This window comes from Panicum virgatum, unplaced genomic scaffold (genome assembly GCF_016808335.1).
Source record: "Panicum virgatum strain AP13 unplaced genomic scaffold, P.virgatum_v5 scaffold_1805, whole genome shotgun sequence".
Lineage (NCBI taxonomy): Eukaryota > Viridiplantae > Streptophyta > Magnoliopsida > Poales > Poaceae > Panicum > Panicum virgatum.
The window spans coordinates 85,487-102,791 of NW_024376277.1; the positions used below are offsets into that span (position 1 = coordinate 85,487).

Below are 17,305 nucleotides of genomic sequence, written 5' to 3' on the forward strand. Positions count from 1 at the left end.
GACCGTCCTGCAGCCGCGCCCGCCGAGCACCACCGCACGCCTGCGCGGCTCCGCCTGCCATAACAGCCCACCCAGAGCCTCCCGAGCACGCACACCCTCGCATTGCTACGCCTGGCCTCCGCTCGCAACGCCAAAACCTCCTGTCCACGCCCACAGCCGCGCCTGACCTCCCCAACACCGGCGAGCCCACGCCGCAGCACCACTAAGCGCCACACCCCACCTCACCGCGGAGCACCCAGCTCCGGCCACCCCCACGCACGGCCGACCCCCAAAATCGACTCCCCGCTCCTCCCTGTTGCTCCCCGGCCGAGGCAAACCCAGCATTCCCGCCGGAGTGGAGCCCAGCACCATGTTCATCGTGCCTCCGACGTGACCACGCCGGTGAGCACGTGAACAACCCACCTCCGGTCCTCATCCCTCCATCCTGACTTGCCCTCGGGCTTCACCTTGTGCTAGTGCAGCTCCCGGCCCCGGACCTCACCGACGAGACCCACTGGAACCTCGCCGTCGCCATAGCGCAGCGCGCCGCCGCCTTGGTCCATGTCGAGCCACCGCCACAGAACACCTCCGCCCACGACACGACCACCAGCAGGTAGAGCTCACTGCGCTGAACCTGTTAGGGTAGGACCCCGCCGCCGGCGAGCCTCACCTCGCCGGAAATTTTGGCCGGGAACCACCGCGGCCGCCCTGTGTTGGACCAAGGACCCAATTGCTTGTCTTTTAAAACTTCCAGGGGGCTACGCATTAAATCTAGGGACGCCGTTGTAAGACCTAAACTCAACTTTTAAAATCCAACCAGTGAAATTGCAAAATTCATATAAAATCGTAGAAAAATCAGAAAAATGCAAACTCAATTGTTCTGGATTCTTTGAAAGTAGATCTACCACTTTTGTTACTACCCGTTTCTCAGTTGACCTTTATATTGCTCTAGTTTAAATGCAAGAAAAAGTGGGGTTTAATTAGATCTTGAGTTAGTGACCTTTGCTGGACTTCATCTTTTAACAGTGGCTTACAAACCCAAATGTAACACTGCTAGAAAAAATTAGGGCCCCGAAACCAATGTTAGCTATAGATTTTATGTTGCTCTTGTTAAATGCCTAGTTTATTAGATCCTTTTTATATCCTGGTATACACTGCATATATGAACTTGAAATTCTTACTACATGCTTAGATTAGAACTAGTGAGCCACAGAAAAAGTTTGGGAATTTTCGGAGATGGTAAACTGGACCAACTCTTTTTGGGCTTGCACAATCACGCAAATTTAAAATAAATAGTTTAAGCATCTAGAAAAATGTGAGTTAATTTTTGGGAGCTACCTTTATCCATATGAACATGCTGGAAATTTTTAATCTACTGAAAACCCTCAAAGCTCTCTGTAAAAATTATTTTAGCTTTATGCTTGAATAACTTGTGCAATTTTTCATGCCCAGTGAAAAGGTTATCTAAGGCTAAATTTTTTTACTGTAGCATTGGCGCATCATTTTACACCTCCAGCAAAATTTACAAGGCCAGTAATTAAGTTAAACTCTCGGTATAATTTTAGTTTGGATAATAGGCTGCAGTTGTATTTTATTTTTCATATTTAATGTGCTGCACCTTTTGGGTTGAAATTTTTACAGTAAATCCATGTCAACATGATATACCTTGTGTTAAATTTTCAAGACTAGAAAAGTTACATAAGTTCAGTTTCACATTTAACCAAGATAATACAATAAAAGTCTAATATTAACTTCTATAGTTAATTAAAAGGTTTTAAGAAAATCCACCCCGCCCATTCTATGAGTTAAATCAGTTTTGAAAACTACTCTATAAACGATTGCTCAGTAATGAAAGAAAGAAATAAACTCACCCACTCTCAACTCATGAACACCATGTAACCTTAATATAAAGTTAAAACACTAAACCGCTCTAGCTAACGGCAACTACGAATTGGTGCTGGCAAGCGGAGAGGAGATCCACGAAGCGCAAGTGACGTGGACCGCAGCGTCAGAAGACCCGGAGAGGAGATCCACGAAGTGCAAGTGACGTGGACCGCGGCGTCAGAAGACCCGGCCCAGCACCCAGAACCCCCCGCTCAAGAAACCGATCCAGAAGGCAAACCCAAGAGAATAAATTCCTAACTAGATAGCTACTCTATTATGCAATCTATGTTTATTAATGTTTGCGCATTAAGTGGTTAGGTTTGTTTGAAACCTTAGTTGCATAATCATATCTTCCCTTTTGAAATGCTTACTAGATGTTGGACTCGCTAGATGGCTAGGCTTATTCGCGGTAGAAGTCGAGTGATTTCCCGTCACTCGCGAGCAATATAGGAATTGCTTGTCTACTACATGCTGCAATCATAAGGTCTACGGACGGGGAAATATTTTTGTAGATGCCCCGTCTGTTTAGAGAAAATGGTTAAGGCCACAGTGTGTGGTAGTGGTTGTTAAGCTTTGAATATACTAACCACATGCCGAGAAATATGGTAATCGGTAAGCATAAGTACCTAATCCGACCGGCGAGTGGACATACCTCCCACCGTCACTTGAAATTAGTTCTCATGCCAACCACATGCAGTTTCAGGAGCCGCCACGACTCGGCATCGACCGAGCGTGGGCCTGCTATCACAGAGGGGCGGTGGCCCTGTTCCACGGACCGGGAAGAAAGGTGAAATGTTGCACGTGCGTTTCCTTGTCTCCGGTGTAATTCTGAATAAAAAATAAGATGGTAAATTTATGTAATAGGATCACCAAGTGTAATTCTGACAAAAAAAAGTAAGATGGTAGATTTATAAAATGAGATCACCAGGGAAGTAAAAAAACAATGTACTGGTGAGGTACCTTGAGAAGTTCCATTTCTACTTTCGTAGGGCAGAACTTTATAAGATTCTCCACTTGATCAACATCCAAGATAGATTGATCCAGCGCCAGAGCCGCACTCTGAATATATCAGTCATTTATCAGAGATTATAAATAGTCAGATACCATATCTTTGTACGGTCCTCATTCTTACCACCAAATCTGATAGTGGCATCTTCACTTTTGTCAGCAACTCAATCTGTTTCTGTTCACATTTTAAGTGTCAAAATAAATGAGATATCAAAGAAAGATTATGAAACTATTACTAATTGAAAGGACATAAATTTCACAAGAGGTGGATTAAAAATTCAATCAAATCAAAAGTAGATGACACTACAGTAGTACAACTAGTAAGTGACTCAGCAGTCAAAAACTCAAGTAGCTGACAGTATTAAAAAATTCTTTAATATGATGCATAGTGCATATTGCGTACTGATTACTGAACAAGGAAATTTCCATACAGCCAATGTTGAACTTAATTGCTATAAATCTATAAGACTATAATGCTATGTCCTATGAATCTTACACCTGGCATAGAAATCATCACCAGATGTGTACTGATTGCTCGGTTTATGTCCTTTATAAACTAGGTGTTACAGAGGGTGTTGCGCCCTTGATCCCTCTAATCATTGGCTTTACCCGATAGAACTCATAATGGGCTCCAGCTATCCTGAAAGAAACTTTGGAGGGAACTAGCTACTAGATGATTCGATTAGTCTTTGAGGGAACCAGCTACTAGATGGTTCGATTAGTCTTTCGCCCGACGCCGCCGGCACGGCCGGCAACAGCCCACGCCCCAAGCTGATCGGTGGACCAGCAGAAGCCGTTCCGCATTCGACCGGGGTGCATCGCTTGCCCCCATCCGTTTCCCTCCCGGGAATTTCAATCACTCTTTGACTCTCTTTTTAAAGTTCTTTTCATCTTTCCCTCGCGGTACTTGTTCGCTATCTGTCTCGCGCCTGTATTTAACTTGGACGAAGTTTACCGCCCGATTTGGGCTACATTCCCAAACAACCCTACTCCTTGATGGCACCTCGTGGTGAGATAGGGTCCGAGCCAGACGGGGCTCTCACCCTCCCAGGTGTCCCTTTCTAGGGAAATTGGGCCCAGTTCATCTCTGAGGACGCCTCTCCAGACTATAATTCGGGAAGTGAGACTACCCGATTCTCAAGATGGGCTACTCCAGGTTCGCTCACCGTTACTAGGGGAATCCTTGTAAATTTCTTCTCCTTCGCTTATTTATATGCTTAAACTCAGCGGGTAGTCCCGCCTGACCTGGGGTCGCAGTCCGAGCACCGAGGTGCTACGAATGTAAATGGGTCATTTAGGCCGATGAGCTAGCTTTGTGTCGGGACGCCACATCGAGAACAACTAATGTCGCCACCACATGTTGGTGCCCGGCATGGTATGCTAGCAGCCCCAACTTTAGCCCACCACGCCACGAGGCACGGGGAGCCAAACACCACATCCGTACCCATGTATGGGTTAGGAGTGTCTTTTGGCTTGACGCCCAGGCAGGCGTGCCCTCAACCAAAAGGTCTCGGACGCAACTTGTATTAAAAAACTTGATGGTTCACGAGATTCTGGAATTCACACCAGATATCACATTTTGTTACATTCTTCATCGATGCGAGAGCCGAGATATCCTTTGCTGAGAGTCGTGTTGTATTAAGATAGCAACATTACTAGAGTTCGAACTGGAATTACTTCCAATATGCACGCATAAATTCATTTAAATTATAGATAATAATAGTAATTTTGTTAGAAAATTATTCAAACTCCTACCTGACAACCGTAGTCTATTACATGTAAAAATTGTATTGGGGTATATATGATATTTGTTTTTGCAAAACATTAAACAGTGAAGGTACGACAGCATGAGACAAGACCTGTTTTGGCCCATCTAACTGATTTGGCCCACACAGCCCAAATCAGAACGCACGTCGCTTCTAGCTGTTGGATCGAATTGGACGGCTAGGATGCTCTGTGCTTTGAATAATATCCCGTCGCCAGCCACTCCCGAAACCCTACCACGCCCGACTGTTCACCTCTCTCTCCCTCTCCTCACCCTTCTGCTGCTGCTCCTCGAATCCGCCCGTCGCTCCCCTCCCCAGCGCGAGGGCAGCCTTCGCATCCTCCTCCTCCCTCCCCTCTACGGCGACCTCCATCTTGGCGACTGGCGTGGACTACGACGACTGCCATCCCCAACGGCTCCGTCCAATGCCCACCGAAGGTGAGCTTACATCCACGGCTCCATCCACTGCCCACCCATCCATGACCGGCAGGTTCTGAGCTCGGTAGCTGCATCCCAGCTAGACCAATTTGTTTTCTTTACCTTCGTATTTCTCTTGGCTGTTTTGTTCTGTTGTTTGATTGCAGCAGCAGCAACTCAGCTTGTCTGGTCTTTTTAGCAGCAGCTTATCTTTTCATTTCTTGGTTTCCGTCGGTCAGAGCAGCTGCAATAGCAGTCATTCCTGGTTTTAGTTCAGCCTTCCGCCTGACAGAACCTCAGTGATTTGAAGCTAGGCTCGTATGATCTGATCTGTTAGGTCCGGCAGTAGCAGATCGTCGTGTTGCTCTCTGCTGCATAGCTGCAACTCGGCATGTTTAGTTTGTTCATTAAAAGCACTCTTCAGTTTTCAGCAAAATTGGTGTTGCTTTTTGTCGAATTTATTTATTTTCAAGATATAATGGTCTTTTTTTACTGTTAGTATCTGGGGCTATCATGTCATGGGAGTACTTTAGAATCTGCTGTGCTCCATTGCTCACGTCCTTTTGCTGTTTCAGGTTAAGCAATGATACTGGACTTTATTGACCTGTCCAGTGATGATGATAAGGTGGTTACACAATATGTTGACTTGATTAGTGACGAGGGCGATTTTGAAAGAGAGCATCTTGCTTATGGACAAGGTGATGCTGCTCAGGGCATAACATTTCTTAAACAGGAGTTCGTTGCAGATGATGGACAAGCTGAAGCTGCCCAGTGCACAGGGACATTACAGATGCAAGAACTTGGAGCATATGATGGACAAGCCAATGCTGCCCAGAGCACAAATACTATGCAAGAACTTACTGTAGATGATGGGCAAGGCGATGCTGCCCAGGGCACAGCGACATTACAGGTGCAAAGTACCCCCAAATCCCGCACCACTACCACCCTCCTCGCCACACTCCCTCTTCCCATGCACACACGTTCGCTGCGTGTGCAATGCAGACCTGGTGAAATGGTCTGCAGGTGCTTTGCATCCTTTGCTTGTAGGCATGTTTGTGCCCTTAATGTGGTTGTGCGGCTCCGATGCAGGTGCTGGCTCAGAAGACAAAGGAGGCAGAGATCACGGAACAGAATTTGCTGCCTCAAGTAAGTCTTCTCCCTATCACCTTGCCCTTCTCCACTTCAATTCTGTGCAATTCCACTGGTTTCGGGCGGCTCCCTACTGATCGAAACATTGTTAGATTGAGATGTTGTCCAGAGGTTTCTGACTGGTGTTTGCACAAGGCCTCAAGGTTTCACTGTGGGCTTCCTCGTTCAAATTGGGGTCGATTTGAGCATCGCCATGCTTGCGTGTTGAGTTGTTCTGCATTTGCGGGGGTGTTGGTGGATCTTGTCTCAGTTTCACCAGTTAAGTGTGCAGATTCTAGCGCACTTGGTGCTTGGGCAGTGGGGTTTTGGGGTCCCTCTGGTCTCTGATAGTTTCTGCCTCCAATGGTTCTCATTCAGTTCAAAGCATGTGGAGTAGTTTCTAGATTCCTCAAATTGCATTTGGTCCCTAATTCTCCACAAAACACCCTCTAATGTATGGATATGTTTGGCTGTTCATATGGATTGCTTGGACAGTACACATGGATTTGGTAGGGTTTCCGCTACTTGCCTTTTTCTAATTCCTTAACTGATTTGGAAGCATTGCACCTGAGAGGGTTCTCTACTAGGTTACTGCTGGATTCAGTCTAAAACTAGGGAGAGAACTTTTCCTTGTTTGTCCTCTGATTTCTGCAGTTTTGAACATTGCTAGCTCTTGGACTGATACATGGCGGTGTTGATTTCTACTTGCCTGGTTGATCTTGGTGATTCTCAACATTGGAGCCAGTAAATCGTCTCCGAGTTGGTTGGGAGGAAGTACGGACCTGTTCATTTGCATTTAGATTTCATCGGGCTGCAATGCGTATATGTTCTCCTGTAACAGATTGGTTTGCATACATGATTTTTTTGTCGTTTCAATTTTTTTAGGAGAAATTAGTACTTGTGGTGGCTGATAATCATTTCTCTGGAGCCTCTAAAAATTGTCAATCCATTGAATACCCATCAGGTTTATTGATTAATTTAGCCTTCCATCATGCTTAATTTCTGTGAGTTTGAGGAGCACTTTTTTATTAGTACCTTTTCCCCTTCTCACCGCTGCTTGCACGAGGAATAGAGGCACATTTATTTCTGAATATAACTTGAATGGTAACAGACACTTTTATTTGAATTTGAGTTTGACAGCACCAGTGCCAGCTGCCCATGTTCCTAGCAGCAGCAGCAGCAACAACAACAACAACCACATAGCCTTTTGTCCCAAGCAAGTTGGGGTAGGCTAGAGACGAAACCCAAAAGAAACGAGAACTAAGGATAAGCGAAGCATAAAAAAAGACAGAAAGTAGAGAATAGGTAAACAGAAAAATAAAAAGAAAAACAAGCAAAAGTCATGGTTCCGGCACATTGATTGATAGTCTCCAAGCGCTCCTATCCGTAGCTAAATCCTTGGAGATATTCCACTCCTTGAGGTCTCTCTTAACCGCCTCGCTCCAAGTCAGTTTAGGTCGACCTCTACCTCTCTTTACGCTATCAACCCGCTTTAGAACCCCACTACGCACCGGCGCCTCAGGGGGCCTCCGTTGAACATGTCCAAACCATCTCAATCGATGTTGTATTAATTTCTCCTCAATTGGTGCCACCCCGACTCTATCCCGAATATCTTCGTTCCTAACTCTATCTCTTCTTGTGTGCCCAACAAACCAGCGCAAGATACGCATCTCTGCTACACTCAATTGCTGGACATGTTGCCTTTTTGTAGGCCAACATTCAGCGCCGTATAACATCGCCGGGCAAATCGCCGTCCTATAGAACTTACCTTTTAGCTTTTGTGGTACCTTCTTGTCACAGAGGATGCCCGAAGCTTAATTCTATGCCTAACATCTTCATCAATGTCGCCATCTTTTTGTAGAATCGATCCTAAATACCGAAAAGCACACATTTTAATTTCTACTTTCGGTTCCAACCAAGCAGTACATATTTCTGCATTAGTTTTCAGGATCATAAACTCTTCTTCCATAGTTTCTAATTGGCTATTGCCTTGTACCATTCTACAGAGTTTAAATTGTATGGTGTGGTCGTGGGAATCATATGAGCTTATTAAGCCTATGCTACCGTGCTATAGTAATATCAAATTCTTTTATGTGTCTGTTGTGGGTGTTACGGAGGAAGTAGGAATGGCTGGGAGGTGGACGTGGTTTAGGCGCGTGGCGGGAGCGAGCGCTCGATGCCGTCCTGGCGGCCGGCGGCGAGACTGCTGGAACGTGGTGTGCAGGCGCAAGACGCCAGGGAGAAAGAGATAAACTCTATCTCTGGCTGATCTCCTCATTACTTGGATGATGGTTCTTATACAAAATATCTTAACAAACTTGAGGCATAGCAACTCCTAGAATCTAGGGAACGAGTAACAAACGCGAGCAACAAACGCCCACAACGCAGCGCGCCATGCACGCTGCATCTAGCCACTAGCGACGCGCCTCCTGTGTTCGTAGACTTGACCGACCATAACATCTCTCCCGCCGTCGACAAACAACTCGTCCTCGAGCTGGAACGTAGGATGCGCTTCACGGAAGGCCGCCAATGGCTCCCACGTAGCCTCAGCCGACGGCAGACCTGTCCACTGAACGAGGATGAACCACACGCCACGGCGAAGCTTGGAGCGCAGCACCTTCTCCGGCGCCTGAAGAGGACGACCATGCTGCAGAGGAGGAAGAGCCGGAGTCGATGTAAGCGGGGTTCCATGGAAGGGCTTCAGAACGCCGACATGGAACACGTCGTGTATGCGCGCCCCCTCCGGCAGTCGAAGACGATACGCCACATCACCCACACGTTCCAGTACCTGGTACGGACCGGCATAGCGCGGGCTAAGCTTGCTCCGGCGTCCCGGAACCAGTGACTGAGCCGGCCGATGGAGCAGCCGAAGCCACACCCAGTCCCCGACGTCGAAAGTCAGGTCCCGGTGGTTGGCGTCGTAGTGGCGCTTGGCGTACTCCTGTGCTTGCTGTAGGCGTTCCCGGACCTCGGTGATGAAGGCGTCGCGGTCCTGCAGGAGTGTGTCCACCGTCGAGGTCTGCGCCGAGTGCGCCGTGTACTGAAGAAGCGCCGGAGGCAGACGGCCGTAGACCACCTGGAACGGAGTCGTACGCAGCGCGGAGTGGTAGGCGGTGTTGTAGCAGAACTCCGCCCACGGGAGCCAGTCGAGCCACACGCGGGGTCGGTCGCCGGTGATGCAGCGCAAATACATGGCGATCGTCTTGTTGACAGCCTCCGACTGCCCATCGGTCTATGGGTGGAAGGCTGTGCTCATCCGCAGCTGGACGCCGGCGCACTTGAACAGATCGCGCCACACATGACCCGTGAACACCGGATCACGATCACTGACGATCGAGGAGGGAAACCCATGGAGGCGCACCACCTCGGAGAAGAAAGCCCGTGCCACTGAAGCAGCCGTGTAAGGGTGGCCGAGGGCGATGAAATGGGCATACTTGGACAGGCGATCCACGACGGTGAGGATGACGCTCTTGCCATGTACCTTGGGGAGGCCTTCCACGAAGTCCATGGAGATGTCCGACCACACCAGCGCTGGGACGTCGAGTGGTTGTAGGAGGCCCGCAGGATGTAACGATTCTGTCTTGTTGCGCTGGCAGATAGCGCAGGCCCGGACATACTCACGGACCAGCCGGTGGTCGCTGTCGACGACGAAGTCTGCACGGAGTCGGTGCAGCGTCTTCTGAATGCCCTCATGGGCGTTGGTGTGGGCGATCTGGAGCACAGTGGCCAGCGCGGTTGACGTCGCTGGGATGAAGACGCGCCGGCCGCAGAGGATGAGGCCCTCGTCGACTCGCCATGGGGCGCCACGGGTCTCGGTGATGGTGTCGCGGAGGCGGCGCAGGTCGGCGTCATTCTCCAGCTCGGCGCGAAGGTCGTTGTAGAAGCTGAACGTCGGACCCGAGAGCGCCGCGAGCTCGGGCTGGCCAACCTCCATCCTGGAAAGGGCGTCGGCGACGGTGTTCATGCGCCCGGATCGGTACTCGACGGAGAAGTCGAAACCGAAAAGTTTGCTGATCCATTGGTGCTGCGGGACCGTAGACAGGCGTTGATCTAGCATGAACTTGAGGGCGTAGTGATCAGTACGGACGACAAACGGCCTGCCCCACAAGTAGGGCCTCCAATGGCGGACGGCCTGGACCAGGCCGATAAGTTCATGCTCGTAGGCCGCAATCTTGAGGTGGCGCGGCGCGAACGGCTTGCTGTAGAAGGCCAGGGGACCGGCGCCTTGATGTAGTACCGCACCGAACCCCGTGCCCGAAGCATCGCAGTCGACCATGAACGACTGGGCGAAGTCCGGCATGTGCAGAACCGGCGCCGTGGACAGAGCGCGCTTGAGGGCGTCGAACGCGGTCGCGGCTGCGTCAGTCCACAGAAATGCGTCCTTGAGGAGCTGCGTCAGCGGCGCCGCCAGGTTGCCAAAGTCCTTGATGAAGCATCGGTAGTAGCCGGCCAAGCCCAGGAAGCAGCGCAGGGAGCGGACGGAGCGCGGCTGCGGCCAGGCGGTCACCGCGGCCACCTTGTTGCCATCCATGGCCACACCGTCAGCCGAGATCATGTGGCCGAGATAGGCCACTGACGAAGTTGCGAAGGCGCATTTGGAGCGCTTCACCTTGAGGTGGTGTGACCGCAGCGTGTCGAAAACGGCGCGCAGGTGCTGCAGGTGTTCACTCCAGGAACGGCTATAGATTAGAATGTCGTCAAAAAAGACTAGAACGCACCTCCTGAGGAACGGATGCAGCACGGTTTTCATGAGGCGCTGGAACGTCGCCGGGGCATTGGACAAGCCGAACGGCATGACCAAAAACTCAAAATGGCCTTAGTGCGTTCTAAAGGCTGTCTTCTCGATGTCGGCCGGGTGCACGCGCACTTGATGGTAACCAGCGCGGAGATCCAGCTTCGTGAAGAAGCGAGCGCCATGGAGTTCATCAATGAGTTCTTCCACGACCGGAATGGGAAATTTGTCCTTGACTGTTCGGTCATTGAGCGCACGATAGTCCACGCAAAAGCGCCACGAGCCATCCTGCTTCTTGACTAGGAGAACAGGAGCTGAGAATGGAGACACGCTCGGTCGGATGATGCCTTGAGCGAGCATGGCGGCGCATTGCTTCTCCAGTTCATCCTTCTGGAGCTGCGGGTAGTGATATGGCCGAACGGACACAGGAGGAGTACCAGGAACGAGATGTATCCGGTGATCACAGTGTCGCGGCGGTGGTAGACCCGTCGGCTCGGCGAAGACGTCGTTGTAGTCGTCGAGTAGCAGCGCCAGGAGATCCGGCTCGGCAGCGCGAACGCCATGGAGGCGACTGGCGGCCGCTGGGGCCGTCCAGGACGAGCCCAGTCCGTGCCAGAGGACGCGACGGCCGCGGCGCCAGAATGCCAAGCACATGTCGTCAAAGTCCCATAGGATGGGTCCCAGAGTTCGCAGCCAACGAACGCCAAGGACCATGTCGTAGCAATCCAACGGAATGGTGTAGCAGTCGATGGAGAAGTGCTCGTCAACGATCCGGATGTCGACGTCACGCGCGAGGCTGGCGCACAGCACTTGGTCGCCGTTGGCCATGATCACGGTCATGCCCGCACTGTCGCCAAAGCGGAGACCCGCCCGCGCGGCCTCTACGGGGCTGATGAAGTTGTGGGTCGAGCCGGTGTCCAGGAGCACCGTCATCACGTAGTTGCCCACCGACACACGCACGCGCATCGTGTCCGCGGTGCGGATCCCGGCAATGGCGTGCAACGAAATTAGGGGCTCCTCTGGCGCAGTCGGGGTGGCGTCTTGCGGGGGCTCGACGTCGTCAACGAAGTCCGAGACTTCGAGGTAGAAGAGGCGCTGGCACTTGTGGCCGCGCGCGTACTGCTCATCGCAGTTATAGCACAGGCCTTGACGCCGGCGGTCCGCCATCTCCATTGGCGTGAAGCGACGGAACAGCCGGGGTGGGGGCGACGGCACGGGCGCCGGCGCCGCGGTGGCAGCAGAAGGGGGTGCCGGGTTTGCGCCCGCGGCCGGATGGTGAGGGCGGGCCGGAATGCGCGGAGGCCGGGATGCCGAAGCAGTGACCGCGGCCGCGGCACGACGCTCATATGCGCGAGCTAGGCACATGGCGCGCTGGAGGTCCTGTGGCATCTGTAGCTCCTCGTCGACCCTGATGTGGTCGGGGAGGCCCCCGGAGAATAGCTGCACTTGTTCCTGGGTGAGGGACCCGGCGTGAGCCAAGCGCTGCTGGAACGCGTCAATGAAGCCGTCGACGGTGCCCGGAAACGGGAGGCGCGCCAGGTCGGAGAGGTGGTTCGTTCCCAGGGCCGGCCCAAAGCGCTGCTGGCATAGAGTGCGAAAGGTCGGCCACGGAATGTTGTGGACACCTCCCGCATCGCGCTCGAGCATGTCGTACCACTGCTGGGCGCCATCCGTCAAATGGAACGAGGCGAGCCAAACCTTAGTGTTCTCACGGGTGTGCTGACCGCGGAAGAATTGCTCGCACTTGTTCAACCACCCCAAGGGGTCGGTCTTGCCGTCGAACGTCGGGAACGTGAGCTTGTGGAAGCGCGGCACCTCCAGATCATTGGCGGTCTCCATGGCTTCCAACGGCGGCGTCGGCGACGGAAGCGAGTGCGGCGGCCCATTCAAGTTCGGGATCGGCGAGGGCGAGTGTGGAAAGTTGATCTGGTGGATAGGTATTGGATGGGAGGCAGCGGTGGTATGCACGATAGTCGACGCCGTGGAAGGTACTAGCTGCGGCGGCGCGCCGTATCCCGGCATTCCGAACGGCGAAGGCTGGGGTGCAAACGAAGATCCCGCAGCAAATGGGGACCCGCGACCTTCCATGGACGACAAACGAGTTGCAAAGGATCCCATCTGGCGCTGGAGCCCGTAGATGGCCGTCGTCAGGGTGTCGAGGGCGCTCGACTCCGCGGCCGTAGCCGGGGGAGCGGACGCTGTGGAGATGGCGGTGGTCGGCGCGGCGGAAGTGGTTGGTGCGATGGACATGGGCAGGGACGGCGCGGTGGAGACACCAGGAACGATGTCCGACATTCCTGATACCAGAGTGCTGTGGGTGTTACGGAGGAAGTAGGAATGGCTGGGAGGTGGACGTGGTTTAGGCGCACGGCGGGAGCGAGCGCTCGACGCCGTCCTGGCGGCCAGCGGCGAGACTGCTGGAACGTGGTGTGCAGGCGCAAGACGCCAGGGAGAAAGAGATAAACTCTATCTCTGGCTGATCTCCTCATTACTTGGATGATGGTTCTTATACAAAATATCTTAACAAACTTGAGGCATAGCAACTCCTAGAATCTAGGGAACGAGTAACAAACACGAGCAACAAACGCCCACAATGCAGCGCGCCATGCACGCTGCATCTAGCCACTAGCGACGCGCCTCCTGCGTTCGTAGACTTGACCGACCATAACAGTGCCACTGGTGTATATTTTTTGGTAATCAGACATTGACGTTATAAAAGTTTTGCTGCCTTATTTACTTGAAAACACTGTGTGGTTTATTTCCAATTAGATTACTCTTGTTTTTGTTCTCCTATACTTTTTGTATATGCCATCACTTACATTTTGCCTGGAATGTTTTCCTTTATATTGCTGGATTTTACTTTGGAAGCATTCTGGATGTGTGGTGCTATTAGCTGCAGTTGCATAATGATCCAAATCATCCAACGCCATTTATATTACAGCAATCAGTGCATTAGTTAACTTTACATGTTCTTAAAAATGATTTAAAAGTGTACATTATGTACACTTTTAAATTATTTTTAAGAACGTGTAAACTGAAATGTACACTTTTAAATTATTTTTAAGAACGTGTAAAGTTAACTAATGCCGGAACCATAACTTTTGCTTGTTTTTCTGTTTACCCCTATCGCTACCTTCTGTCTTGTGTTTTTCTTTTTTTTTCTTTTTTATGCTTCTCTTATTCTTGTTTCTCGTTTCTTTTAGATTTCATCTCTAGCCTACCCCAACTTGCTTGGGACAAAAGGCTATGTTGTTGTTGTTGTACATTTCAGTTTTAAAAAGAATAACTCTGATTGTTAGACCAAAGGCAATATGGCCCCGCTTTTTTTCCTTCCCTTGCCTTTGTCAGTTGGTATGGATACTAAAGAAACCTGCTCCAGGTATACCAAAACCAGAGTTCCTCAATCCCTTCTTGGCAGGGCAAAACATTGCTTTATGCCCACTACATTTGCAATTGTAACATAAGGGATGGTTAGGGCATTGGCCATGTTGATGTCCAGTACCATTGCAAATGAAGCACACCGCCTCTGCCTGCAGTTGCAGGACCCATCCTTCTATAGCAGCTTGATTTTCTCCTCTTATCTTTCTGTCCATAATAGTCATTTTCACCCCCTCTTTCTCTTACCCCCTGCTCTCTTCTCGATTTGGTGCTCAAGGTCATGTTCTCCCAGCTCATCTTCTCTATTCTCTTTGTCATCAGATCTGCGCTTCAAGGGTCTGCACCATCATCATCTCTATAATCCTCTCCTTGATATTGTTGATTTCTTGGCTGGTTCCTTGTTTCGCCTCTCCACATCTCCCCACAGCCATAACATCCCCTAACTCGCCTGCCCCTACAACCAGGATGGAAAGAATAACTCTGTTGTTTGTCGCTCAATCTGTGTTTCACTGTTGAAAGAGAACTAAAAAGGAGAATAAAAATCTCGACCCAAGGAGAGAGACATCCAGAAGGCATTGTTTGAAAAGTTGAGAAAAGGCACCCAGAAGCAGTCTCTTGCCCCTACAGGGACACCGTTGCCACAGGTTGAGTCAAATACTTTTGGGGAACACAGTGAGGGGCCTTTTTTTTTGAGAACCTGGGTTTGAACCCTGGTTGGTAGCCTCACAACTGGAGGACTTCCCACCATGCTACAAGCATGTTCTTGTTGAAAGACACAACTCATTCATAATGTTTTTTTTAGATATAACGTGTTCCTTTTTTTGAGATATAATCTGTTCTTTTGGTGCAGCACCCAACTACTCATGTTGTCATTATCAATTCAAAATACTGTTAAATTATGCAGGCCATCAAAATCAATGCAGAGCATACTGAATCTGTGCGCAAAGACCTTCTGAGAGGTAAGTGTTGGCAGCAATCTGAATCTGCATGCTACTTCAGTGACATAATGCTATCTAAATTCTCATTTTTTTTTCTGTGAATGTCTATCTACTTCTCTTTTCAGTCCATGAAATGAGAGATGGCTCCATGATAGGTTGCCTCCACTCAGTTGGGTCTGATCTTACTTGTACCTGGGAGCTTCCAGAGCTGCAGCAGAATGTGTCCATGCAGAGCGGCCAAGAAGCTGCGGCAGTGGACAAGGATCCCAGGACTCCTACAAGTGTGCGTGAGGTATATCCACAGCCTGGTCTCCCAGTAGCCGCAAGAATTATTAGAGCCTAGAGTCTCTGTGATCAACATTGAGTTGAATGCATTTGTCTGAAACTTCCTTGCAGCCGGCTGTGCCTGTTTGTTCCCTGGAGAGTGGAGTGCTTGAACAGGGAATCAAAAAGTCCATAACTGGTGCTGATGAGATGCAATCTACCCAGGATAAGTGCTCCAATGGGGCTGCAACAAAGGGCAAAGGGAAGGGGACAGAGGTAGCTGTTGGTGAGTCATCCAGTGGAGCTGGCAAATGGGTGGTTAGTAAAACAGGTAAGCCTTTCTAGAATTGGCTTAGTGGCAATAGGTCCTCTGATGCAACTTGGAAGTAGCAATTTTAGTTGTGGAGCTGGCAAATGGGTGGTTAATAAAACAGGTAAGCCTTTCTAGAATTGGCTTAGTGGCAATAGGTCCTCTGATGCAACTTGGAAGTAGCAATTTTAGTCCTTAAGTGGAAAGGACAGCTTTCTTCCTTTGATATTAATTGATATTAATAGGTACTGAATATAGTTAATGGCTTCTACAACCTGCAATAACAAAAATAAATGACATTGTTGCGATATGTAGTCTTATTTCTTTATTGTTATATGCAATTGTCATGTATGATGGCTTAGAGATGGATTTTAGGGAAATCCTGCCATTTTTTAAATTGAATTTGATTGAATTTGATATGATATTTCTGATATTTCTAAATTTTTCTTTATCGGTGAAGTCTGAATGTTTTTTCTACTGGAATTGTAAACCCTAACTCTGCCTCCCCTGGTGAAGAGAGCGGTGCTGCAGTGACCGACCCTCTGGGTGGCTCGACCCCGAAGAGGCTGAGGACCGCAGGCTCTGTTGTAGCAGGTGCTGGCTGGGCTTCAACAGTTGAGGAGTTGGTGCAGCAGGCGGCTGGGCGTCTGGTGCAGCAGGCGAAGGCGGGCAACACCAGTGCTAGCATGGTCGTGGATGCTGTGTTGGAGCTGTTGGGTGACGCGTTGGGTGTGGCATCTCCGCTGGCCGGGTCCTCGGACACGGCGGTGGTGATGGCGCTGGGCGCCGTGTACAAGCAGCTGACAATGAAGAGGCTCAACGAGGGAGTCGCAGTGGAGACTACAAGGGACCTGTAGCTCGCTGCCTGTCGTGCGCATCCGGCCTGTGCAATGGGACGGGAATGCAGTATTTTGTTGAGCGTTGGAATGTGCATTGTGCTTGTACCTGTCAGAGCTTACTTTTGTCGTTTGGCTGGAAATGCGATCTCATGTAGTATGAACCAGTAGTGGAATTAGGTAGGTTTAGTCCTGTTGATTTATAGTCAGACATCTCTACTCTAATCAATGTCTAATAATGCATTACTCTATTCATAATTCATTGTGCCATCAGCACATAAACAATCGCCCTACCCGTCGTCTGCCAGCGGACATTTTACAAATTAGGCAAACAATATCATGTTAGAATGATAAATCAACGATCAGAACTTCTCAAGTTAAGCAAGCTTACAACACGATACAGTTGGAATGATAAATCAGCATTAAGATCATCTCACAAGTTAAATCAACGCTAAGAACATTTCTTAAGTTAAGCAAGCTTACAACATGATATAGTTGCTTTTTCATGGTACAAGCTAAGCACAACTGCCTCATAAGATTTATGATTGTTCATAGGGGGTGCCTGTTTTACCCCCACGGCTAGATTTTGGGATCTTCACATTTGGTCCGTTGCTAACCTGCTTTGTAGGTTATAAGCTATCAATCACAAGAGAGCCCATTTTTATC

At 49.9% G+C, this 17,305-nt stretch overlaps 1 protein-coding gene, 1 long non-coding RNA gene and 1 other non-coding gene across 3 annotated transcripts; 1 reads left to right on the top strand and 2 right to left on the bottom strand.

Moving 5' to 3' along the window:
- Nucleotides 1–2,668: 2,668 nt before the first annotated feature.
- LOC120694022 lies at nucleotides 2,669–3,120 on the bottom strand. Its single transcript, XR_005683300.1, has 3 exons — nucleotides 2,996–3,120; nucleotides 2,824–2,922; nucleotides 2,669–2,691 (listed from the first exon to the last, which is right to left on the bottom strand). It is a non-coding gene; the product is annotated as an uncharacterized LOC120694022 (long non-coding RNA).
- Nucleotides 3,121–4,345: 1,225 nt separating this feature from the next.
- Nucleotides 4,346–4,501, bottom strand: LOC120694030. The gene has a single exon (XR_005683301.1). It is a non-coding gene; the product is annotated as a 5.8S ribosomal RNA (ribosomal RNA).
- Nucleotides 4,502–4,883: 382 nt separating this feature from the next.
- On the top strand, nucleotides 4,884–16,915 carry LOC120694029. The gene is made up of 7 exons (XM_039977212.1): nucleotides 4,884–5,074; nucleotides 5,629–5,963; nucleotides 6,143–6,199; nucleotides 15,196–15,250; nucleotides 15,385–15,521; nucleotides 15,626–15,824; nucleotides 16,320–16,915. The coding sequence occupies exons 2-7, from the start codon at nucleotides 5,637–5,639 to the stop codon at nucleotides 16,658–16,660; spliced, it is 1,116 nt and encodes a 371-aa protein (XP_039833146.1). The 5' UTR covers nucleotides 4,884–5,074; nucleotides 5,629–5,636; the 3' UTR covers nucleotides 16,661–16,915.
- Nucleotides 16,916–17,305: the final 390 nt, after the last annotated feature.